A 25,046-nucleotide genomic window follows, 5' to 3' on the forward strand; every position below is an offset into this window, starting at 1 on the left:
TTGGTCCCATTCTTTCCATGCAACGCCCATAGGGCTAATGTTAAAATGCAAAAATCAAAGGGTGCACGGTGCCCCGGTGCCCCCGTTCCGCCGCCTATGCTATATCCCATTTACCCTTGTACGTATAAGGGCGGCGGGTGGTTTTTCGTTAAAAGCTCACGTAAAAGGCATTGGATCACGACCAAATTGTACCCTCGAGCCCATCATTTTTTTTTACCAGCCCGGAAAATATCATGACCTGAGACCAGTTTAAACCAACAGAAAAATAACCGCCTGCCGGAATTTTTGCCTTAAGACCGCTTCACATACGGAGCGTAAACGCGATGGGCTCGTAAGCGGATAGGGCTTTACCGTTTACGCTCCATATGTGAAACGATCTTTAGGCAAAAATTCCGGCAGGCGGCTATTTTTCTGTTGGTAAAACTGGCCTCTGGACCCATAATGACCGTTGGCTTATGAGCTTTTTCTGGAGATCATCTTGAGCCATAAAATCTCACTTCAAGAAGTTATAGCGGGTCCCGATTCTCTCGACACTTGTCATTGCCCTCTTGAATGAGACGGAATGACCAAGGACCTTAAAAATGGGCAGCAGCGGCTTCCTATTGTCACGGGTAGCACGCTCGTCTTTTTTATGCACAGCTCCATATCAGAGTCCGAGAGGCCGCGGGGGTCCGATCGACTCCTCCCCCTTACGTTAGCGGCTGTTGAAACGCCAACAGACGGGCGACGGTTAAAACTTGCAGCTGCTTTTGTACGACTGTACGGAGGGGTGAGATGGTGAGGCGAGCAGGTACGTGAAAATTGGTATCTAATCAATGTGTGCTGTGCCTTTGGCCTGGGCTAATCTTTGAACCCTGGGATGCAACAGTCACGATGGCTCCATCACTGGAGCTACAAACTCCAAAAAGATAGGCTTTCTCAGAATCCCTCATTACCCCCACCGAAAGGGCTCCATTACCCCCAAAGGGGGCATGCCCCACCATTTGCCGACCCCTGCATTAGAAGCTGGCAAACGCCGCACACGTGCGAGGGTTAAAGTGCAGAGTAAATCGTAGAATCCATTATCGCAGAGCTGTGGATAAATTTGCCGCAATACGTTGTCAGAATTCACTCTCATAATCCACTGAAACAGTTCGTATAACAATTGAAAACGCACATATCCATTTATGATGATATCCCGTGCTGACTCGAGCTAATCTTCTTTCAGTCTGACTCACAAATCCAGCCCTCGACCCACACACGTAACCTAATTCTGATGGTATATCAATCCTCCATTACCCAATATCAGGGTCTCGGCATTGAATACGATGACGTGGCCTTCAGATATAACCTCTATTACCACTGGATATCATGTCTTAATACCGTCTTAGAATAGCGTGATATCTTCGCACATCAATCAGCGAACATTCCACGCCGCGGGTGTCTCTGGTTGCTATGGTAACTGGCAAACCAAACATCACATGGCGCGATCCTTGCACCGCACGTCTCACTATAAATAACACAGCAATCGACCAGTCTCATCCACCAGCTCAATGTTCAGATACCAGCCTGAGTCAGTAATCTCGCCCCTTCCTTATTATCCCCAATCACTTTGACGAGCGGTTCCATCCCATTCGCGCTGTCTCGCGAGCCGCGATTGCGTGCGCGAGTGGCGCGCTCAACTGGTGGATTCCCGCAGATCACTGATGACCCTGCCGAGTGACCTCAGGAGTACCATGAGGAAGATGGCGACGGCCAGCAGCCCGGCGCCGCCCGTCACCAGAATACCGCCGATTGAGGGGTCCGTGTTCGGGGGTCGGAACCGCGTCAGAAGGGCGCCCTGCCGGGAGAGAGAACAAGGTGTCAGTCAGGGGCATGCTGGCCAAGAGGGCAGATACAAAACAGGGGGACAGATAGTGAAGCACGATGTGACCGAAGGGATAACAGGAGTGAATAGCCATCTGTCAACAATACAAGGCGGGCAAAAGACCGAGACGGTTGCGTTGACGTTCGGTAATACACTTGGTATTGTCACTTGGTATTGCTCGGTAGTGTCAGTGATTAAGCTGTGAACGATCAACAAGTTAATCAGTCAGCAGCAAGGCTTGATCTGAGTCCAGAGTAATGATCTGACATCTGACCGAAGATTTTGAAATCAAGTCCAATTCCCATCTGTCATTCATTCACGAGTTCGCCGTCTCTGGAACTGAGGACGATGGGATGAACGGGGTAGAGGTGCAGACGGGCTCGACACAATGGAGCAATAATTAGAGACGACAGTCACAAAGTGGTGGTCAGGAGGTCAGCCGACTGGTCGGACCGACTAGTGCTTTAACAATGCATAAGGAAGGGGGTTTAGGAGTAAAAAAGGATGGGGTAAGACCATCTTATGTCATCTTTAAAAATAAAAACAAGCACCAATGAGCCAAGGGTTTCAGAAACTGAATTTCAGTTCTTGTAGACAAGACTGCAGAATATCCATACGATTTAAATACACCAACCAGAATTACATTTGCCAGGCAGCCCGTGCCATCGCGTCGTCATGAATGAAGCCCAGCCGGCAATCGGCCTTGATATGCGCTGCATGGGGCAGCTTTTATTCAGACCCGCGGGAGGACCGAAATCCGACGTCCCATATTCGTCGTTTCTCCAGCGATTGCCTCTGTCAATACAGGAATCTCGCCACATTCAATCCCCGATAGAATGTTCGGAGCCGGTCCCGACGAATCGAAACCCGGTCTCGGGGCCGCCATTAGCAGCTGGTGACGCTCGTTTTCACTTGGATGACGCTGACTGGCGCAGAGCCGATCGGAGAGTCCCTTTGATCTGAGTCAGGGCTGGTGAACTCAAGGTAGCGCTAATTTGGTGGTAAAAAAAAAACGGTCGATGTTCTCTGAAGCTTTTATAGGCACAATACACATTACACAACACATCTATTACTCAATGTAGACGAAAGGTGGCTAGAAAAGCATCGCAATGCCTTGTCTGGGTCCCTTATGAATGAAACCCAGCCATTTAACAACGGACACCAACCATATTTTTAATGTTGCATTTGAGTTAATGATACAAATATGTTATTCTAAACCCCAAAAATATACATTTCTCACGATCCGCCGTTACAGCTGCATGCAGTGTGATTTATGCAAGCATGTCCGGGTTAATTATCTCTACTTTATGTCCTCTCTGGACTCGAGGAGACATCTTGGCAATCTTTCTCCATAAACAGCTGTCTGTACCCGCAGCACGTCTAGCCGCTGGCGGGGACTGACTGCTTTCCTTCCTGTCCCCGGACAGGGTCGGTCGGGGGCCAATTAACGCGTGGCCCCGATGGCCCTGATAAGGCCGCCGACACAGGTCGGTCCGGTGTGGAGAAATGGCCGCGGACGGAGTTCGGCCAGGTACAGTCGTCATTAGAGGACAGAACTCGATGGGGACAGACAGTCCTGGCTGGTCGCTAGTCACGAAGCAACTCTCACTTGCTCCAAATGGTGGGATGTCGAAAACTTCTCTCCTCTCAAACTTCGTTGCCCAAATGTTTTCTGTGAAATGTAGTGAAGCTGATAATCATTTATTAATATGTGTTTCATTAGAGAGGCTTCTGCTCTCTTATGAACCATATTCGATGACAATATTATTCGATGGACGGGATACATTTCGGGCAGTCCCATTGCAACGAATGGCTTCATATTTGGCAACGACTGTATCTTCTTCCTAACTTCTTTTACTTCTTCCCGTGTTACTCTGCCTCATGCTGTTGCGCTTTCTGCTCCATTTCTTCATCTCCCTCTCTCCAATACCTTCCCATCTCTCCTCTCTCCCTCCAATCTTCCTCCTCTCTCCCTGGGCTGCGTCTTTTTCAGGCGCCGCCTGACAGCCACCTGTCATCGTGTGGCCATTAAATTCCCTCCGTTTTACAGCGATAAATGTGAGAATCACGCTGTGCTGGCATGTGGATGTGCGCTGGGCCGGGACGGCCAGGCTCTCCGCCCGGCGTGAGGCGCTTCACGGCACGGTGAGCGTCTGGGAATTGTGGGGTTGGCGCCGCCAGTCAGGCAGTGGTGGCGACGGCGGCAGCTTTGACGGTTTGGGCCTACATGGTTGACAGAATGAGCGCTGATTGAGATGACAAATGGGTGGTGCATGGCATGTTGAGGACATTGAGAGATGTTGTCGTTTACTTCGCCAATCGTCGCTTCTTTGATAACTTGTCAATTGCTGAATCGCCACATTTCGCAAACGTTTGTTTAATTATATTCCAAGATGTACCGGAAACAATTAGGAGGGTTTCTCTGTTCATTAGGGGGCACTCGGAGAACGATTACAGGCCCTCTGAGGGTCTTCGGACCTACTTAGAGCTACTGCCGCGTTCATTTACATGGCAGCTCTCTGCTATTTAAGATAAGGCTAATTGCCCTCTCAGAAATGCTTATGTTCCGTCACGAAGGTTAGTCAAGGAACCACCGAAGGGAACTTCCATAATGATGCAATGTTATTTATGCACGTTTCTAATACTTTGATGTTTGTTATTTGTGTTGTTGTCTCACGTTTAGGTTCGCTTCTTCCTACATCGTATCCTCTCGTCTGTAGCCATGCGCCGGTCCTGCCTCCTGCCCGGTGCTCCACTTCCCCGGCCACTTCCCGCTGGGCCCGGCTCCTGACTCGGTGATCTGATTACCGGAGAGGGCGATTTAATCAGCCGGTCCGCGTGCCGGCCGGGCTGGCCGAGCGGTCAGACCGGGCTCGATTACACCCGGCTCGTTCCAGGAGTCGGGCCGGCCGGTCGACCCGCCCTCCTCGGACGCAAGCCGCTCGCGCACCTCGAGATCGGTATCACCTGAGAGGTGATGACAGCCACGCACGCGTCTTCCCCTTACAGCTGAGCGCACCTGAGCTTTTGAGAGGTGGTCGCTGGACCGAGTATAGCAGTGGATTAGAGTGGTAGACCAGCTCGGTGTGGAAAAAAGAACATGCAGGATTAAAAATGTGTTGAGTGTCTCCTTGTGATTAATGCGGTGATTTAGCGAGATTTCTTGGAGAAACATACTCTTGAGTGGCAAGTGCGTCTGCTTTCTTTTTATATGCAATGACAAAATAGCATTCGAAATCATGTTTCCATCTATAGGTGCACGTCCAAAGAAGAAAAACCTCGGTATATAGATGTCTACATTTTTCACAGAAATGTTTCATTTTTTCAAGACTCGAGTGATCAGGAAAGCAAGGCATAACTACATATAGCAGAAAGTCCCATTGCTTGAAAGATGCCCCTTTATCGTCTATCAAATGAAAGGCTCATTTCATCAGCGTCGTTCGCTAGGATATGATTTATCTAGTGAGGAAAATACAGACTTACTTGACTGTGACGATCATGTTCGCTCAGAAAAAAAAAACATAAACCTCATGTGCGCATGCAAGTACTATATTGGGGGTTCGTTCATCTAATGGCTAATACCGTACGAGTATATCGGACGTAGTAGCAAAGTGACTGTGAATTTGGTCACCGAAAAGTGACTAGCCGGTAGCCCATAAAAGCGCTTCAGTGGAAAGTCAGCCACCGCCATGACCAACTCCACTTTTTATGTGAGATGTCTACAGCATCATAAGATTGAGGGGAGTGATGCTTGAGCTGATTCGTTTCTCCCTGCCCTGATCAACATTCAGTATCAACATTCACTATCAGTTATTATTTAGTAGCCGCTCGTAAAGCATCGCTTTTGCTGCTGTCTTTCGAGCACGAGCGGTCACTCCCACGAGGCACGAAAAAGCCGGACACTCCTCTTTGCTAATACATTTTAGCTCTGACGGCCTCTCGATGGTGATTAGTTACAAACGACAGCACATGCATATCATTAGCCTGTCGTTACGCGAGCGTGAGTTAGCGTTTTTGGCCGTTTCCGTTTACCGTAGTGTCAGCAATGGAGGTGTGCATGATAGCCGGGCTCCCGGCGCCAGCACAAATGACCATCATCATTTGTAAGGTGAAAAGTTGGGTCACGGGTCAGCCATTCAATGAAGCTTCCGACAGAGCCAGTGCAGAGAGCTGAGTAATTAAGAGACAAATAACACCAATGACTTGAGATTTTTCCCACCCGCCGCCGAGCCAGTGACATTTTAGCTGACGACGTGACATAAACTTTGGGAGTTTCACCTGTGTGATATGATAAATGGATCCGTTTGGCGAACTTGATATCCCAACTGGCGTAATTTCAGAGAACGCTACTGTTTTATGTAAATTTTAATTAGGAGTACTGGCATTTCACCTCTGCCTCCTACCAAACAATGCTGATGCATGTAATGGCCCAGGGCACTAGCGGTAAGCCTCATTCATGATTATCACGAAAACAAGAGTCTGCATCCAGAACAGTTACCAGCAATTTCATAGTTTATGGTGACGTATGGTTACGTGTCAATTGCCATAAGCCAATTGTCGTCACGAGTCATTATATGGTGTTATTCATCTTGATTTTATACAATGAGTCGTAGTTCGCATCATGCTGCTACAATTTTGTCTGTTGTTTATACAATAATACGGAGACCACCTAAACTAAGTAGGCCATGTCAATTGATAGCTAATCGAGGCTATGTCGATTGATCTACCTCATTATTTACTGCTCTGGCCATTGCAATTGGCAGTGGCCCGCTTCCGTCCCAATAACACAACCAGACCATTTCGTATCTGGCCGTACCGGCGCACAGTGGCCCGTTTCGCTCCCGCCGCTGGTCACCACTCTGATCAAGCTCCGCCCCACCCCGGCAGCCGAGGTCGCTGACTCAGCCGCGCCGGCGGCTGCTCCGAACACGTCCGAACTGTGGATTATTGGTCAGCCCCGGGAGCGCCCCGCAGGCCGGCACCGAGAATAGCTGTAATCAGAGCGCCAGTGGACGCCCGGCGGTCGATGTAAGTGCGCGGAATGTCGGAGCCGCCGTCCGATCACTCAGCGTGCTCGGTCATCGGTGAAAGTGAGTAATGCTCCCGGGATATTTGTTATGTTTTATTGGTAGAATGGTATTTTGTTGGTGTTTGAGGACAAGCCGAAGAAAGTTGAATAATTTATCAGTTTTTGCATGCAAACCCGTGTCTTCAAAGCGCGTCCTTCTTCAGATACAAATTTTGGGCTTCCCTTACACCATAAAAAAGAAGATAAGAAAGAAAACTCTGATTGGCAGTAACTTTCTAGAATTGATCTGACGAAAGTTCGGCACGCTAACATTCTCAATCAAATTTTTAAACCAATGTTGGTCTCAGTGACGCAATAATGCGGAATGCGGTTCTGCACATTAAACTCAGTGAACCAATCATAGATGAGGGACTCGGTAAATCTGGCCTGCGCTTACAATAGAGCAGCTGGCGTTCCTAAGTAAATCGTTACCCCTCTCGGAGCGATTTGTCAATGCAATTCGATAGCAATATAGTTCCTCGTGCAAACAAGCCTTGACAATTCAATTGCAAGGGCTCAATGGACAGCCGCTGTTGCGCGGCAGTCAACGCTATTTTCTACCGCTGGGTTCAGCAGCTCAGCACAGTTCACAAGTCTATTTGCGGATCAGGAGCAATGTACCCAACGTCGGGCGCCGCTTGCAGCAGTGATGATAAGCCAGCAACGCTAGCAATATTGGCGTGCATGCTGCCGGGGTAGACTACGTTCACGCAGTTGTGGCCTGTTTCTAATCGAGGTCTGTGATTCCTTCCCGACCGTGACAGTCACATGAGCGGTGATTGTCTCCAGCGGTGAGCCAGCGCTTCTGTTTACTGTTCCTGTCAACAGACCCTGTCCCAGTTCCACGGCCCACTGCCAGGCCACCGGAAATGCGTGAGTTCCGCCCGTCCCGAGGCCGTCACGGGAGAGAAAGACAGTAGAGTGGCTGGTTTTTCTCAGTTCGTGAGTTTTACCGACCAGAGGTAGTGATTTGAGCAGCCAATGGTAGCAGCTGTTGCCTGTTGGGGCTTTCCTCAGTGTCCACTGTCTCCAAATGATCAAAGCAAATGGTCCATTGTAGTATCGGCTTTGTAACTGTATTCGGCCGTGTCATGGCCATTGGCCACTGTCTCATACCGGTGCCTGTTGGCGCAGTATCCTATATTTAAATTGCAGCGTACCTACTACCTAAGCATTAATAAAAGCGATGGATTCGAAAACGTTTACAGTGCGACATCAACTCAAAAGATGGCACACTCCACAATTGTTTCCAATCGTTTTTAAAGTCTGACATCATCTTTGTCTTACTGCCAGTAATCAGTGTCTCCATTGCAACAGCTCACACCTTGTGCCAGTCGCACCTATAGCAGATTTAACGATGGGTGTCTATTACCAAGCTATTTATGAGACAAATATTGGTCATTGATCATGTTTCATTCTCCCAAAACTTGTCCCTGGTGAATGCATGCGAATAATATAGCACCTGAAAACATCCGTAATTGCCTATCTATAGCCCATCAACGTGACCTATCCGTTTTTAATAGCGGTGATTTCGGTCCGAGCATAATATACTGTTATTGAAATCAGCGTGGTTACGGCGAGTTACCTGCATACGCCCTTTACCGAGAAAGGTGCCAGGGTGCGCGCTGGCCTGTGTCATAAAAAAACATACGCGCACCATCTTAGCGGTCATGAACGGGACGTGTATCGTGCTACAGGACTTGTAATTTTACGCCACAGAGCGTAACAAATCTTTTTAGCTAAACGGACTACTTCAGTGACGTAAGATTAACCGAATAACTTTTTAATCTAGCTTTGTTTTATGAATGATCTTAAATCTGCATTTCATTCAAACAACTATGGGATTTCGCAACCAAAGGGAGCGACCTGTCTTTTAAGTCTCCACATCCCATGGCACATTCAAGTTCCCTCTCAATCTGCATGAGCTGGTCCGTTTCGGAGGTTCACGCTGCAGCCCTGTGTGGTCTCCATTGTACGGAGGTGGCCGGAGAATTGAGCCGATCACGCCCGAACCATTAGAGAATGGGTGCAACAGCGGTGGTCTGCCACGGGCCGTCGAACCACCCCATCACGACGTCACACGTCACAGCGCGTCACATGAGGGCGTCACAGCGTCACAGCGTCACACACCGAGTCACGGAGACAGGGCGACCATCGGAAATAACGCGTGACGACATGATTGTTCGTAGCGAGGCGTGAAACTATAGGAGTAAGCTTCAGACTTTGATTGACAGAAAGAACGACACTGCGCAAAATGGAGGCTTTATAACGCTCCCGAACTCTGAAACTTGTCCAACAAAGAGTACCCGCAATAAAACATTCCGGCCTTATCGTGTGTCGGGGACATTCATCAAACTAAATCAAGTCCTGTCAAAGCCCTAAAGCGCGGACCAAATGGCTACCTCATTACAGCCGTGCGGCATTGCAGGGCGGTGAGTATTCATGTCGCATTCCCACCACTGCACTGCGTGAGTCGGAGCACCCTGCAGCTTCATTAGACGGGGAACGAGGCCATTTCTATGCGCTGGTCACTCCAGCCGCGCGATGTGAACAAAGTCATTGCTGATATGATGGCTGCTCTGGTTGCTGGGTGACGGTTGACTGGTTGGGTGGGGGTTCATGAAGGAGTTTTTTTGGGAAGTTTCGAATTGCTTCTGGAAAACGAGGCTCCAGTTATGCCCACCTATCACTTCTTGACACGATTGACATTAGAAACAACTGTTCACAGTTTAGCACGCATGCATGGCGAAAAGTTGAGGTCAACACGAACAGGAGAAATATGACTCGGAAGCTATTAGCATCGTAGCGTGCTCACTTGCTCTATGTTACTGGCTGACAGGTATAATGATATCGTTATGCGAGTCAGAGCGGCGAAACCCCTTTCAATCATTGATACACCCGATTACAGTGTTTATATACTCGCTCGCACCTTGTCCAGTGCTCTGCCGGATCTGGTGACGGATGCCGGTGACGTCTGCACCGTGGGGGCGGGTTCATAACGCGGTCCCGGTGAGCTAAATATAGGAGCGTGATTGACTGACGGTGACGCTGCACTTTGCAGCGCGTCATGTCTCGGTGCGGAGATGGTATACGCCCCTCTGGTAATCGGTGCTGCTCATCACGAGGTACTCATTTCTATTTAAATCTCGGTTCGAGTTGGAGTCATCGGGCTTGCCGAGATCCCACACCTCAAAATACTGTTCATTTTATCAAATTGTGTGGTATCGCAGCTCATTCCGAGGCCCTGAGAGCAGCATGAATTTGCTAAAGTGAAGTTATATTTATTGTTTCAAATCAGGCGACTGGTGAGTGAGCGATCAATGATCCGACACGGTAAATAAAGGTACAAATATATTCAGCGCCCGCTGTTTAATTACTTCTTCGACTTTAGGAACTAACCTGATTGTAGGAAAATTTTATATAGTGTAGCTCCCTCCCTATTTAAAGCTGAACTCTCAAAGTCGAACAGACCCCTGTCTCGACCTAACCTATACGCCTCCCAGGTTGGTGGCACACCGTGTCCTGCGCTAATCAGACCCCGCACCTGGATAATGCCCGAAAAAGACGGATCGGGTGATCGCTCAGACGGAGCCGTGACCTCGAGTACCCAGGTCACACCGTTAACCCAGGTCACAGCGGGGGGCGGGGGCAGCGGGCGGGGTGTGACATGGTGACGGTGGTAGAGAGGAGGGGGAGAGGGGGTGCACTGGGTATGAAATGATAAGCGTTACAAGATGATGCACTTTAGGTTGTCTTTTCAATACTCAGCATCATATTTCAGTCATCATTGGATATGACCTCTTCTATTTTGAGTTGTGCCCATGCCAAAGGTGACAAATACCTATGTGATGGAATGCACTTAACTGAAACCTTGACCGGTATTAGAGCCTCTGTCTGTCTGCATGGCATCTCGATGTGTCAGCGGGGACACGTTTCAGTCGTGTTACAAACATCTGACACACCCTGTCCGAGCCATACACAGACAAGTGACGGGTCAGACAGGAGATGGTTGATATAATGAGAGCCTTAAGGTGACAGAGCGGGTCAGGTCAGTTTGTCTGAGTAGCACAGGAGGGTGAGTCACTGAGGGGAGAGCAGGGTGGACAGTTGGGGACTGGACAATGGATATGTCATTGTCAGACAGAGGCGGACTTGTGATAAGTAGCTACCTAATTATGGTAGGTATGTACGCATTGCCGTATACGTTCAAAACAGTGCAGTACAACACAAATCAATCGTGAATATATTATACACGTCACTAACTCACTAAATTCCAAAAATACGCCGGAGCACTCACCCATCCTCCTTGTGAGGCGATCCACTGTCCGGTGTCCCTCTCTGCCACCATACCCAGCGACTCGATCAGGCCCAGCAGGTACTCTGGGTGACCTGGAAAGGAACAGGTGAGGTCAGAAACGGCCTCTGTATGATGCTATATATGGTTGCTGGTTTTGCTGTTATGTGCTGTTGTTTGTGACATGACGGCCCACGCGATCTTGACACAACCAGAGCAAATCCAAAATCAAAGTACCTATCATACAAAGATAAATTGTAATTGCAGACAAGTAGAATACATTGGCACGTTAGAAAGAAAACTACCAATAGACTTTGATCGATTTATATCACGGCCAGCCGGTATCCCACCAATATCACGTCAGATGAACGTTACGCCATCATCCCAGCCCTCCGTGACCCCTCAGCTCCGACATGCCGCCGGTCACGCCCAGATTTGGCTCGGTCCGTGATGAGGCGACTGTACATAAGTGGACGGGCGGCTAATGGCTGTCTCAGGTGTGACTGCCGACTGACTGGCATGCAAGGCGCTCCTACCGCGGGTAATCCCATGCAGTATTTCTTCCCATTGTTGCGGTAATGCGGAATGTTGCATAATGAAGAGTAATAAACATCTCTGGGTTCTAATGAGGGTGTTATATATTATACAAATGAGTGATTCAACTCATTAAGATAAACATGTCAAGCGTTGGGTAAATCATGTTCATCCGTGGGCAAAGAGAGGGAAATTTTCAACTAAAACGAATATACCATTTTTGATGTTCGGTTCTCATCATTATTTGATTTCTAAGTGAACGCCTAAAAGGTCAGGAAGAAAACAGGTAGAGCTTTTGAGTTTTGACTAGAGCTAAATTGCAATGGCTGATACACACACAAAAAATAGAAAAGCCTTCGACACAACGATGCTGCTGAATTCTGGCCTCCACGTGCTCCTGATCCCACCTGCCTGTTCAGTTCCGCCACCGGCTACCAAATGCGCTCGCCGCCGTGGGGTCTGCGGCGGCATTCTGAGATACCGCCAGTGCCGCTCCAAACAGGCGATTACGTGCGGTGGGCGGCGCACATACATCAGCTCCAGTGCATGTAACACGCCGGTCCGTCCAGCCGGGCACATCCCAGGTAGCACTCAGGCCCGCTCGTGACATACATCAGACAAACGCGGGCTCGCTGGGACCATCCCGGCCAGTGGACGGATTCTCCGGGGCCGCGGGGCCCAGATAGACCCAGAGGCACCCAGCAGAGCCCAGCAGGGCCCAGCGGTGGCCGGCAGTGCCCATCAGGTCTGATCCTCCAAACTCAGACACTACGCCCACCCCCCGCGAACGCATCTCAAATACTAATCAGCGCATTTACATAGTCAAATATGCTGGGTCCTTCGGCGCGGTCGACCAGCTGGGGTGTTCACAGGTGGCTATAGAAAGGTATCAACGTGAAGGAGATGACTGCAGTGGGCTATCCGGGAACAGATATTCGCAGGTGTGTTTGGAGACAAGGGTGATACGATATTCAGTTAGTGGATTAAAGACATACATTTGAAAAGAAGTAACTAAGGTAGTGCAATGTTATGACATTGCATAAAGAAGAAAACATTGCACGAACGATGAGTAAGACTCATATTGACAGTCGACTGTGGTAATTGTAAGCACAATCAGATCACTGCAATCTATAAATCGGTTATATACAAATCTACGCACAGTCATAAACGATGGTTTGATGAATGACATATGCAAGATAGCGCTATGCGAAGCTGGCTATTGGCGGTTAGGCAGACCTCAGATATAAACTATATAAACAGGGACGTGACAGTTATGGTATCATACATTGCGAACAAACCAGTGGGTGCCTAACAACATCAGACAAATATTTCAGAACCTACATACTCATTTTGCCATTTGAGCTGCAATTTACAAATATGGCCCGGAATCATTCTTGTTCTGCTGATGGCTAGCCTAGACATATGTTATTATCAGTCAAAATGCATGGATTTTCCACCGAGGAACAATTCAAACCTGCAGGTGGGATGGTAACTGCTTCAGTTTTGTGAATCCATAATAACTAATACGCTATCCCGCAGACTTAATGGGCGTTTGCTCGCGCACCAGCATCCATAATTGTACTGTAGCATTGATCTCGACTCTAAATATGGGCGAGGATCGGTCCAGTAATAACAGCCTGCCGCGATGATAGTGGGCTGGGTCGGGTAGTTTACGCCAGATTGGGAAATGAGATAGAAGGGCAGAGAGAGGTGTAATTGGACGGTCCGTCAAATATTGTTAGGCATCACGAGGAATAAATTGTGAAAATCAAACATTCCGTGACTGGGCTTAAAACAGATGCGAATGGAGAGGTGTCATTTACTCCCATTAGCATCACAAAGTCAAACGCGCTGCATTTTGTGGATGATTTACAAAGTTTATGGGATGTGTGGTGGGTCTTTATATAGGCCATCGATTTATGTCGAACGACACCTCCACGCACAAAGGTGAGCCTCTTTTTGCCTCAGTTTCTCCGCCGGGACCTCCTATATCAATTCTGATTGCCGCCAACATTGACAAATTCGCCAACACTTTGGCTTTAGACCTCCTGCCGTTTTCAGTGCAACCGAGCAGAAACAGTTCGTGCTTTTAGGCCCGGAACACACTGCGACCCACTCTCTGGGAGGTCTGTCATGTGACACCCCCAGTCAGAGGACCCCCAGCTGACGGTCACGTGACCGCCCACCGGGGCTCGCCGGCTCCCAGACACGTTCTGCCCGTCACCTGTGTCTGGACGCGCGCCAGACACTGTTTCAAAGCACGTACTGTTCATGTGGCATGGCTATTTCGGTCGTATACGGACGCTATTGAAGTCTCGGGTTTGTGTTCAAGTTGGTATGGTTGCTAGTTTCATTGCTGTGCCACGAGGCATGCCTTTTTTTATAAAATATTTTTGTTGCCCGACCCGGGCTTTTGTCGTTAGTAGCACACATTCATACTAGGTTAGTACACTATATACACGGCAGTGGTACGAATCGTTTTCGGCACCCGCTACGCGGGACAGCCTTGACCGCACGCTTCCTGTCACGCACCCCAGGTGGCACCGCACTGGTGCGCACGCTGGGGCTATCCCGATTTCTCGGGCCCGGCAGGTCAGAGGGCTGCTCCGGAACATGAAGCGAGGCCGTGCCCTCGGGACATGTCACCGGACCGAAGGATCTGTTTAAAGGCGGATCAGGCCCGTGTACCTGCGGCCGGGGGCGCTGGCTGGCACAGCGGTAATCCCCACGACCGAGCGAACACTCCCCAGTTACTGCCATCTCCTGGGTAGGAGCCGGCCGAGGAAAACGCTGCCAGAGGTCAGCTTTGATCCAAGGACCTCCCACACCAAACGTGAACGCACTTGCTCAAAAGCTGGGGAACATTAGTGTTGCCAGCGGGGGAACTCCAAACGGGAAGAGGGAAGGAGAAAGAAAAGATTTTGTAATACATTTCGGCCCAATGTAAGGCACTCATTCTCAACTACGAGCATCCAAGAGCTCACTGAGTCAATATCGTCGCCCTCCCTTAATTCCGTCGGGAGATATTCCACGCGAAAGCTATGGTTCCTTTCTTGTGATCGGGAGGTATCAATTGAAGTCTTTGATGATAGTTTCCTATGCTGGGGAATGGGCGTTGCAGTCTCTCCCTCGACCAATCAGAGGGCGGAACCGATCGATGATCTACCGGTTCCGAGTCTGGTGGAGCAGTGGACCTCTTATGAGCTTTAGCAAAAGGTGCTGGAGATGCCGGAGATGCGTATGCTCTACTGAAGCAAGATTCAGTCGTATCGGTAGAATGCATCCCGGAGCCAGCAAATGTAAACAAACGTTGGACAAAGCACGTGAGTCTGGCGAACATACAGCGCCAAGTGTATGTCATTAATTTTTTTACATTAATGGCATGCATGGGCAGTGTTATGCTGAATATATTTATGTTGAAAGTCTTGAAAGTGGGTAGAGAAGAAGGTACCTTGTCAGTATCGATTTCTGTTTCAGTTTTGCATCGACATTGTTAGAGGTTCCAACGTATTTGATTGGTATCACCGGAGTTGTCATAATGATAAGGTTTGCATGGAGGATGTCAAATAAAAGGACATTACATTCTAGTCAAAATAAATGCATTGTTCATAGGTTTATTAAATATGATTTAATTTTATTGAGAGCAAGCATTTTTGAAATAATTTACACTGTTTAAGCTTAAAACAGTAGACGCCTAAAACATGGAAATTTTATATGAAGGCCCTCTGAAGCACCGTACTACTGTTGACAGAAAACAATGGGGAAAAGTCACAAAGCCTTTGGACAAGCCATCTGGGCCCAGCGCCTGAAAAAATTCGCACAACAAAAATGCTGGACGCCGGACATGGGCAGCAGGCCCGGTCCGAGACAGCCAAGGGCTGTCCTTGACCTGTATAACAAGGTGAGTTGGAGACATATTGAGCTTAGATCGCCTACCATCAATTGTTAACTTTCCGAAAAATCTACATTTTCTTAGTCTCTTATCTTAGTCTTCTTAGTCAGAGGTATACAGAGGTCTATGGTAATTGGTATGTATTATCATTAACATAATATATGATTGTATTTGTGTTTCAGGTCCAAAGATGCCCACGGCAGTGCGGCAGCCAGCAGCCGCTGACCTTCCGGGGGGTGGCTGCGCTGCAAAGAGGCTGTAACTGTGGACTGCACAGTGTAAGAGCAGACAATTCATGGAGAACTTCTTGATGCCTAGTTCCCATATACTTGTGGTTTTAAATGACTTCTTTTTGGTACAGGGATGCAAACATACACCATAGAGTATGAGAAAGCCCTTATGAACTCATGTTCACATGTGTTTGATTAAATTATTTTTTTTTTAAAGAGAATCCTGCTCAATACGCATACCATAACAGTGCACCATTTTTCAGTGAGTAACTAGGTCTCATTCTTTTTCAGAGCCCCAGTCATCATGCACCATTCTTGCATCCTCACTAGAATGTCAGCTGTGACTGGGTGGTCCTATTTGATGCTTCTAATCACTATTTCTGACTAATTTATTTGCTTGGTGTTGGACATGTCGCTGTTTTGCTGTTTTGCTGTTTTTTTGGGGGGGGTGGTGGATGGCTTGGACAATAGCACAGTATAGTATTTTGAGTACATCTGTGGTGTCCTGGGCTGAGAGTTGTACCTATTACTTGTAAAGGTGTGCTGTGTTGTTGCACAGGTCCCCAGGCTTAGTGCTGGTGCTTGCGAGCTAACACAACAGTGCAATGGTGTGGTGGCTGGTTAACTTATGTTCACAAGTTTGTTTTATCCCATTTATTGTTAACCTCACTGCTTTTCATGACATTTTTCTTTCCTTGGTTTTGCAAATGCTTTGCTTGGGCTGCATACTTAGAGCATGATGGTCATGATGGTGGCTGAATTCAGTACGCTGAGCTGCATCCAACCCATGCTCTAGGACCCCCATGACAGGGCTGGGATCCAGCGGATCCGGCAATATGTTGAGTCCGGCCGTCTGGCGGAGCTGAGGCAGCGCCCCAACATCCAGCCCAATCTGCAGCTTGAGCGGCATGCTGCAGGCCAGGTAATTATAAACATAATATGTCATTGCCACCCAAACTGGCTGTTCACTTGTGTTGTTTGCTCTTAGAGTACCTCATTGTGTGGGCATTTCTTGTTCTTTGCTGCCAAAACATGATTACGGAGCAAGCGAAGCGAGCGGAGTCTTTCGTAGATTAACGGAAATTTCTGGGTATGAGCGGCCGGCCGGCCGGCCGTGCGGACGCTTTTGCGAGGCTTATATCTCAGCAACCACTTGACCGATTTACCTGCGGTAATTTTTGTAGGGTAGCTTCATTCCTTCTTCCAAGCAGACATGGGCATGGATCCCAGACAACCAATCACGAAAATCGAGATGGTCATTAGATGCATGTGGATGATCCCTTATGTAGGTGCCACGTGCAAAAAGAAGAGGTGTCAGTTTTGTAATAGTTGCAATACCGTAGCTTCGTGCAACTTTGGCCCACTTTTTTCGTTGAGCCTCAATAATTAAGTCATCTTTTATGTACAATGTTAAGCAACATGGTCTGGATAGAGGTCACCCCTTTTCCAGGCATGGGCCAAAATTGCCCTTGGTGGCCAAAGTTGCACGAAACTACGGTATCTCGGTAACTACTCGGCCGATTGCGCTAAAAGTTGGCATGTAGGTAGGCACCCACTATGCAATGCATATCCATGTGCCAGAGTTGGGGTGCTGCTGCACGTGCGCACGTGCAGGGGTCGATTCCAGATCTCGAGAACGGCTGGACCGATGGCGCTCAAATTTGGTACGTGGTTAGGGACCGGTTAGTAGGGTGCCGTGCAAAAGTCAGTTGGGACCCATTTTGCACGTGCGCACGTGCAGGGTGCCGCTTCCAGATCTCGAGAACGGCTGGGCCGATTGTGCTCAAATTTGGCACATCGCTAGAGACCGGTTAGTAGGGTGCCGTGCACAACTCAGTTGGAGGTACCCCCTCGCAATTTCGCACGTGCAAGGCTCACTCTCTCGCTCGCTCCGTTAGTCGCCCCAAAAGGCGTTATACTGGTTATCTAATATCGCTTGGCAATGACACAATAGAAACCTGAAGGGTGGTCGAAAGCCTTCTGGAATAGGGTTAAGCTAAGCACTTTATCCTGTATCTCATTAATACTTAATTCTATTCTTTTCCAGGGACTACAGCCAGCGACCTCCACTTCCATGCCTTCCTGATCGAGGGTCTGGTTAGATGGAACGCGGATCGTCACCTGGCGGCGATCGGACAGGACAGCGCCCGCGAGGTCCGGTGCTACGGACGAGTACAGGGTGCTACGACGGCCGGATACGGGCAGCCGTCAACGACCTGTCGCAGAGGGTGCTCAAGAGGGACCTAGTCACCAGAAGCGAGCCTCTTCGATACACGGGTAAAAAGTCGCATGCTACAGTCACACAAATTATACAGTACAAAAACTGCCAACTAATGCCAATGATCGAATGCAGTTAAGTCCGCTAGCCTCCATTGAATTTGAACTTATGAAAAAGTTGCCGCTGCCGCGACAACCGATCAGCTAAAATTATTTACTACCTAATACCTATATACATAAAACGAACTTACGTACCAAGACGTGTCAAGTTGTCACAAGTCGTGAAACATAATGTTTCACACATGCTTCTGTTTACATTCAGGTGAGCTCGTCGGGGTCGCCTACCTGTACGGACAGACGGGCCGTAGGCTCGACGAGTACAGGGTGGGTGACCCCGACACGCAGCACGGCGAGGATGACGATGTTGGCGATGACCTCGACGAGGGATTCGAGGACGTCGAGGACATCTTCGTGACCGACGCGTACGATGGTCTCGAAATGCCAGTAAGTTAATTAAAGAGTACCGGAGGGTGTGTCGACAGAGGTGTTTTTCTCACAGATTCGCGTTAGACAAAGATATAAAGTGGCGCGAGCATGCCAAAACACTAGCCCTGCATTTGGTTTTGCGTAATAGTGCGATTTGACGAGGCTCGTGCGGGTCGAAGTTACAGCGAAAAAGTCGCAGTCGACGGTGCTGCCACCTACATTGCCAATAACGGACACTATCATATCGTGATAATTGGGGTAGTTTCAAATGAGAAATGACTTCTATTTTTGTTCAAACTGCTTGAGAAGAAATGAAACAATTCGGAAACATACATTTTTCCCAAATATCGCGTTCCATTTTTTCCTGTTGAGTTGTTAGGAAAGTGGTAAATTTCAAGGTTGACGGCTAAAAAACGAAACAGGAGGAACAGAGCAGGAATCACGAAGACGTGTGCCGCGCCGATGCTGTAGCCTGTAGATAAGGGGTGAGCAACAGAACCAGCATACCTAACGATTTTGATTAGTGATAGATATTTTTCTCTAAATGAAAGACTATTAGTAACTCAGGCAAGCCCTCTAATATAGGTATCGACAGGGTTGCGGTAAAAGGTACAATCGATGGCACATTACAATTATTCTGAGTTGGGAAACAACACTCTTCAGATACCTACCATCAACAACCTCACTATCTCCTATATGGGAGCTATATCATCTGATTCCAGCGCCCTGAAAACAAACAGGTTATCACCAAATATCTCTGTATTAGCGCCTACCGATATATGCTGAATGACGCTATCAATACCCGACATTTGTAAAAGGTGATTCGCCACACAGACCGCCGGCGTCTGAGGGGTTGAATCAGTGAGCCAGATTGCCAGCGACTCACCGCTGAACTACCGGGCATAACAAAACGGACGATGCGACATGACTCAGAGATCATCACAGACGCGACGGTAAGCCGCGAACAGCTCCTCTGATGTATGCTTTTAAAAATGTTGGCCAAAATTTAAGATCGATGTAATCTAGTGCTAATATTTGGGTTTTCGGTTTTCTAATTCCCTCTATTTCGCGTATTGCTTGAAAATAGCTAGAAGGTTTCTTTTCACCGATAGCAAGTGATTTTAGTTCAAAAGATTGGTGGTGCTGCTACTGGCAACATTATTGGCGCAATATAACCGTTCTTTAGTCACCGTGTCAATAATATTGACACAGTGAATGACCACGACTCTCACTGAATGTGTCTTCCTGTTCCGCAGGAAGCTGAGCTGTGACTGACTGGCCATTGCGTGTCATCAGTTCGGCCAGTAGCGGCGGAATACCTTCAATTAAGGGGGGCACTGCCGACTTTTGGTCCCATATTCTTTCTATGCAACGCCCATAGGGCTAATGTTAAAATGCCAAAATCAAAGGGGGCACGGTGCCGCGGTGCCCTCCCCGTTCCGTCGCCTATGAGTTCGGCTTGACAAGGGAACCGCGAGGTGGCAGATAGCGATATTACGTATCTGAACGAGGGTTCCGCACGAGATCAGATGGCCTTCGGTTACATTTGTCGTTGCGTCTGTGATGATCTCTGAGTCATGTCGCATCGTCCGTTTTGTTATGCCCGGTAGTTCAGCGGTGAGTCGCTGGCAATCTGGCTCACTGATTCAACCCCTCAGACGCCGGCGGTCTGTGTGGCGAATCACCTTTTACAAATGTCGGGTATTGATAGCGTCATTCAGCATATGTCGGTAGGCGCTAATACAGAGATTTTTGGTGATAACCTGTTTGTTTTCAGGGCGCTGGAATCAGATGATATAGCTCCCATATAGGAGATAGTGAGGTTGTTGATGGTAGGTATCTGAAGAGTGTTGTTTCCCAACTCAGAATAATTGTATTGTGCCATCGATTGTACCTTTTACCGCAACCCTGTTGATACCTATATTAGAAGGCTTGCCTGAGTTACTAATAGTCTTTCATTTAGAGAAAAATATCTATCACTAATCAAAATCGTTAGGTATGCTGGTTCTGTTGCTCACCCCTTATCTACAGGCTACAACATCGGCGCGGCACACGTCTTGGTGATTCCTGCTCTGTTCCTCCTGTTTCGTTTTTTAGCCGTCAACCTTGAAATTTACCACTTTCCTAACAACTCAACAGGAAAAAATGGAACGCGATATTTGGGAAAAATGTATGTTTCCGAATTGTTTTATTTCTTCTCAAGCAGTTTGAACAAAAATAGAAGTCATTTCTCATTTGAAACTACCCCAATTATCACGATATGATAGTGCCCGTTATTGGCAATGTAGGTGGCAGCACCGTCCACTGCGACTTTTTCGCTGTAACTTCGACCTGCCCGAGCCTCGTCAAATCGCATTTTTACGCAAAACCAACTGCAGGGCTAGTGTTTTGGCATGCTCGCGCCACTTTTTATCTTTGTCTAACGCGAATCTGCGACTATCGACACACCCACTACCCAAAACATAACAATATGATTAAAAATTAAAGCTAAATGCAACTACTTCAATTTTGCGATATACTGCACCCTTTGATGGATGTTATTTACCCTATTACTTTCTGCATCCCAAATGAAGCAAGCATATAACTTATTTCATAGGTGTACAGGTAACTTAGGATCGCGAAACATACTGAGCTCATGACTACATCGCTTGTGTTTCAGCTTCAGACGCCTCTCCCGGCCGCTCCCGTCGGAGTCCCCAGCCTCGCCGCCGCCGGACCTCAGGGACCCGCTACCGCCCGAGTCCCCAGCTCCGCCGACGCTGGGCCTCAGAGTCCCGCCGACGCTGGGCCTCAGAATCCCGCCGCCGGACCTCAGAGTCCCGCCGCCGCTGCAGCTCCGGGCCCGGCCGCCGCTGCAGCTCCGGGGCCCGCTGCTGCTGCAGCCGCCGCAGCTGCACCTTCAGGACCGCTACCGCTGCCGCTGCAGCCCCGCGGCCTGCTGCCGCTGCAGCCCCGCGGCCTGCTGCCGCTGCAGCTCCGGGGCCCGCTGCCGCTGCGGCTCGGGGGCCCGCTGCTGCTGCAGCCGCCACAGCTGCTGCCTCGTGGCCCGCCGCCGCTAGAGCTCACAACCTCTCACGGGTAGGTAGTCAGCCTCGTTTGATCTAAGGACGGGACTTCTCAGTCATTCAGACCGTTTTGAGTCCAATCAAATAAAACCATTAAGCTCCCCAGGATTGGAAGTGATCACCTGCGACCTCAAAAGTTTCCATAGTTACACTTCCAGTAGCGATATGCAAATCAGCGTTAATTCAGACAGCTAATTGCTCGCTTACATAGTCCCGTGTGTTCCACCTCAAACGGATGAATGGTCCATCAGTTAGCTATACACCGGGCGCAAGCACATATTAATCATGCCAATCACCCTGAGCGCTAAATTCGCCCGTTCTACTTTCAGCATGGTAACCAGCCTCCACCGGCTCCTCCTGCCGTCGACGCTGCCAGCTGGTCACCAGCTGACGCACAGCCGGACCTGGAGGGACGCAGCTCACCCGGCCCTGGTGCAGTAGTGGCCGCCGCTCAGTCGCCCGCCATCCCACTGACGCCAGACTGGGCAGCCGAGGGTCTTCCGGAGGTGCGGCTGCTTCGAGTTGCTTCGACCTTTCTGTTTCACTCGGGATCTTTTTTTCTTCTTAATTATGAAATTAGGTATCTCGGCTGACACGAGTGTAAATGCACCCCGGCCCGGTCACACCAGTCTGCTATAAAAGGATAAATCGTCTGTTCTCAGCACGGCGTTCAGCTGCTGTCGGCTCCTCCGACTACCGCCGGAGCCCCTGGCCCGGTCCCTGCCGGCGTCCCGGGCACAGCCACCGCGCCACCCACCGTCGCTGGCTCCGCCACCACCTCAAGTTTCGGGAACCCCGACCCGGCTCGCCAGGTATGTTGTAACTTGTCTCACAATCAAATTGCTTTAACTGTAAGTGCGCAAAATGCATGTTCTGATGTGTTCATGAAGGTGACATGCTCTTGTCAGACACCCTCGTTTTCCATGTATGTTTTAAGGACGTGACCGGCCCCGACCACCAGCCGGGGTACGCCGAGTGCCACCGCCTGGCGCAGGTGCTCGTCGGCCTAGACTGCTCGCGGGGGTATGTCGCCGACGAAGAGGCCGAGTCCATCGTCCACCTGTGGCACCAGCTCTCCGCCGGCGACAGAGCCAAGGTGGCGGCCTCCCCGCGGTACCAGCACCGGCTGACGACCGGCCGGTTTAAACAGCCGAAGACCAGTCGGCTGTCTGGTGTCGTGCCGGGCGTGGACAGCGCACGGAGGTAAGGATCCCGCATTTTAAAATAGGACTATCATTGTAAGCGTTGTTCTCAAATGAAACACCATCGGGCAGAATAATTGGGGTTTGCACGCATATTATTGGAACTATTAAATTATGTCATATTTATTAAAAGGCAATAAAAGTGAGATATTGTCCATGCTGGTAGGATTTTGTACGCATGTTAGTCACAACCTGGACATGCTGATGTGATGAAAAAGAAATACGAAACGCGTCCACGTCATCACATAATTTAATTATTGATTTTCACGAAACACAACTTGCATACTGCTTGCCAGAGACCTTCAATTTGGAAGGTATGTCCAACGTGTGCTCCGTAGAATTTCGTAGAACACATGTGAAAGTGAACTTAATGATGGATTTCTATTTGACAGAGTCTCACTCAAGCGAGGAGCGGTTCCCGCGCAACGACCCGACTTGAACCGGCTCGCTGAGACGGTCGTCCGCCTGCTCTGCGAGCGGTACCGAAACCCCAGGCGCAGCGGAGGGTCGGTCCAGTCGCGCTGGGCGCAGATCCTGGCCCACCACTCCAGCCTGCGGGACATTCTCCTCAAATGTCCCGCAATCACCCAGCGGACTGGAGTCAACCTGGCGGCTCTGAACCAGCACACGCTCACGTCCTGGTGAGTTATATGTTCGCTCGATCCTGCAGATGCAGAGACTTGATAGAATGTCCAGTGTCCATCCTCTCATCAATAATGGTGTAAGATATGTTATAAAAATACTACCATCATATTCGCCCGTGTGCGGCTTTACTGCTGGGGGGGGGGGGGGGGGGCGGACCCGTTCATTACCTGATTTTGCTAAATTTATCAGCGAGTGTTAAAGCCAGAACAATACACGCATTCAGTGTTGTAACAATTACGTTTCACAATACTTCTGAGTATCAGAAAATTAAAATTGTTCGCACTGGGAAACCGGCGCGCATCTACCGCATGGTCTTCCTACTGAGGACGCCAATGCTGACGGGATACATCCAGACTCTGTCCCTAAATGCGCTGAACCGAGTTGGGATGAGGCGGTGGGATGCAAGTCGACATCCTGAGAGATCGGAGCGTCAAAAGAGGAGCTCTGGAATACAAGGACCCCAACGAACATTTCAATCAACAGTATAAAGTAAACCCCTCAATTTTTGTTTTTGTTTCGCCGCCAGGTTCAACGAGCACCAGAAGGAGACGGAGCGGAGAGCTCTTCTCCAGGGCGTGCAGCTGCCGCCAGCCCGTCCGATCGCCGCAGTCGCCCTGCCAGCACCGGCGCCGCGGCTGATGCAGGTGCAGGTGGTGCGGGTGGACTGCCGCCGCCCACCGCACCACTTCGTCCTGCCTGCCGACACGGTCGGACAGGCGCAGACCCGCCGTCGCCCGGCCGAGGACACCGGCCACGACACCGCCGCCAAGAGGCCCTACACGCGCCGGCAGCCCACCAACACCTGCGGCCAGTGCAAAGGCGCTCTGACGGCGGACACGGGGCACAGACGGGGGAAGGGCGGCCCATGAAGCCGAAACAAGGTTTTCTGTCCCGTTGCCAACCCTGATCTAACATACGATCAGTGGTTGGCAAAGTTCAAGTGAGAAGTATGTCTTGTACCTATGTATGTATGTCTTGTCTATGTTTTGTGTCCTGTATGCCTGGCAAGTCCAACGCCAGACACCGGCGGAACTGCTTCAGGGCCGCTCTCTCCGGCCGCAGCTCAGGCGCTGCGCCCCCCCCCCCCCCATGATCGCCGCTGGCGCCACCTTTCGGCGCCCCGCCGCCGTCGATGGGGAGAAAAATAAACCAGATCTGACTTCGGATGCCGTCATGGTGTTTGTGTGGCGTAGAACAACGACGATAATAGCGAGTTAAAACCGCCTGACACTGTTTCAGGGTTTGGCGTTTTTGTTCGTGAATGTTTGCCTGTTCCTTTGATACTTAGGTTTACGATTCCCTTCCTTCGTTTGTTTGTTTGGTCGTTAAACATTAAATATACCAGTGTATAATGCAGGCGTACTTCGTCCGGGTGAGGCATCGTAGTCCCTTCGTCCTCGCACCTAAGGTTCACGCTATTCAGGCATGCCAAAAACTTGACCTGTGTGTCTTCCAGGTAGGTATCACACATTCGTGCGCGGGTGGGTGCGTTGAATGCTAGTTAGATTATGCGACAGTGCAGCTAACAGCGACTTCGGACAGCTTCCACGGTCGCAGAACACGGCAG

The 25,046-nt window shown here is 49.5% G+C and overlaps 1 protein-coding gene and 1 long non-coding RNA gene across 5 annotated transcripts in view; one reads left to right on the forward strand and one right to left on the reverse strand.

The window, feature by feature from the left end:
* Nucleotides 1-1,041: 1,041 nt before the first annotated feature.
* LOC122384829 (bcl-2-related ovarian killer protein homolog B-like) overlaps nt 1,042-25,046 on the reverse strand; it is a 67,355-nt gene continuing 43,350 nt past the window's right edge. The window contains exons 2-3 of the mRNA XM_043372603.1: nt 11,212-11,303; nt 1,042-1,819 (exon numbers count right to left, since the gene is read on the reverse strand). Of these exons, the coding sequence (XP_043228538.1) occupies nt 1,658-1,819; nt 11,212-11,303 (254 nt within the window). The 3' untranslated portion in view covers nt 1,042-1,657. The remainder of the gene's footprint in view (nt 1,820-11,211; nt 11,304-25,046) is intronic.
* LOC122384832 lies at nt 14,624-24,833 on the forward strand. Of its 4 annotated transcripts, none has more exons than XR_006257097.1 (12): nt 14,624-15,094; nt 15,494-15,643; nt 15,817-15,912; nt 16,156-16,786; nt 17,912-18,141; nt 18,404-18,585; nt 21,227-21,645; nt 21,962-22,138; nt 22,295-22,444; nt 22,570-22,835; nt 23,227-23,475; nt 24,006-24,833. It is a non-coding gene; the product is annotated as an uncharacterized LOC122384832 (long non-coding RNA). The 4 variants fall into 4 exon arrangements; XR_006257096.1 differs by having other exon boundaries at nt 14,624-15,065; XR_006257099.1 differs by lacking the exon at nt 14,624-15,094 and adding an exon at nt 15,113-15,196.

Source organism: Amphibalanus amphitrite, unplaced genomic scaffold, assembly GCF_019059575.1.
Source record: "Amphibalanus amphitrite isolate SeventyFive unplaced genomic scaffold, NRLGWU_Aamphi_draft 000200F_arrow, whole genome shotgun sequence".
Taxonomy (NCBI): domain Eukaryota; kingdom Metazoa; phylum Arthropoda; class Thecostraca; order Balanomorpha; family Balanidae; genus Amphibalanus; species Amphibalanus amphitrite.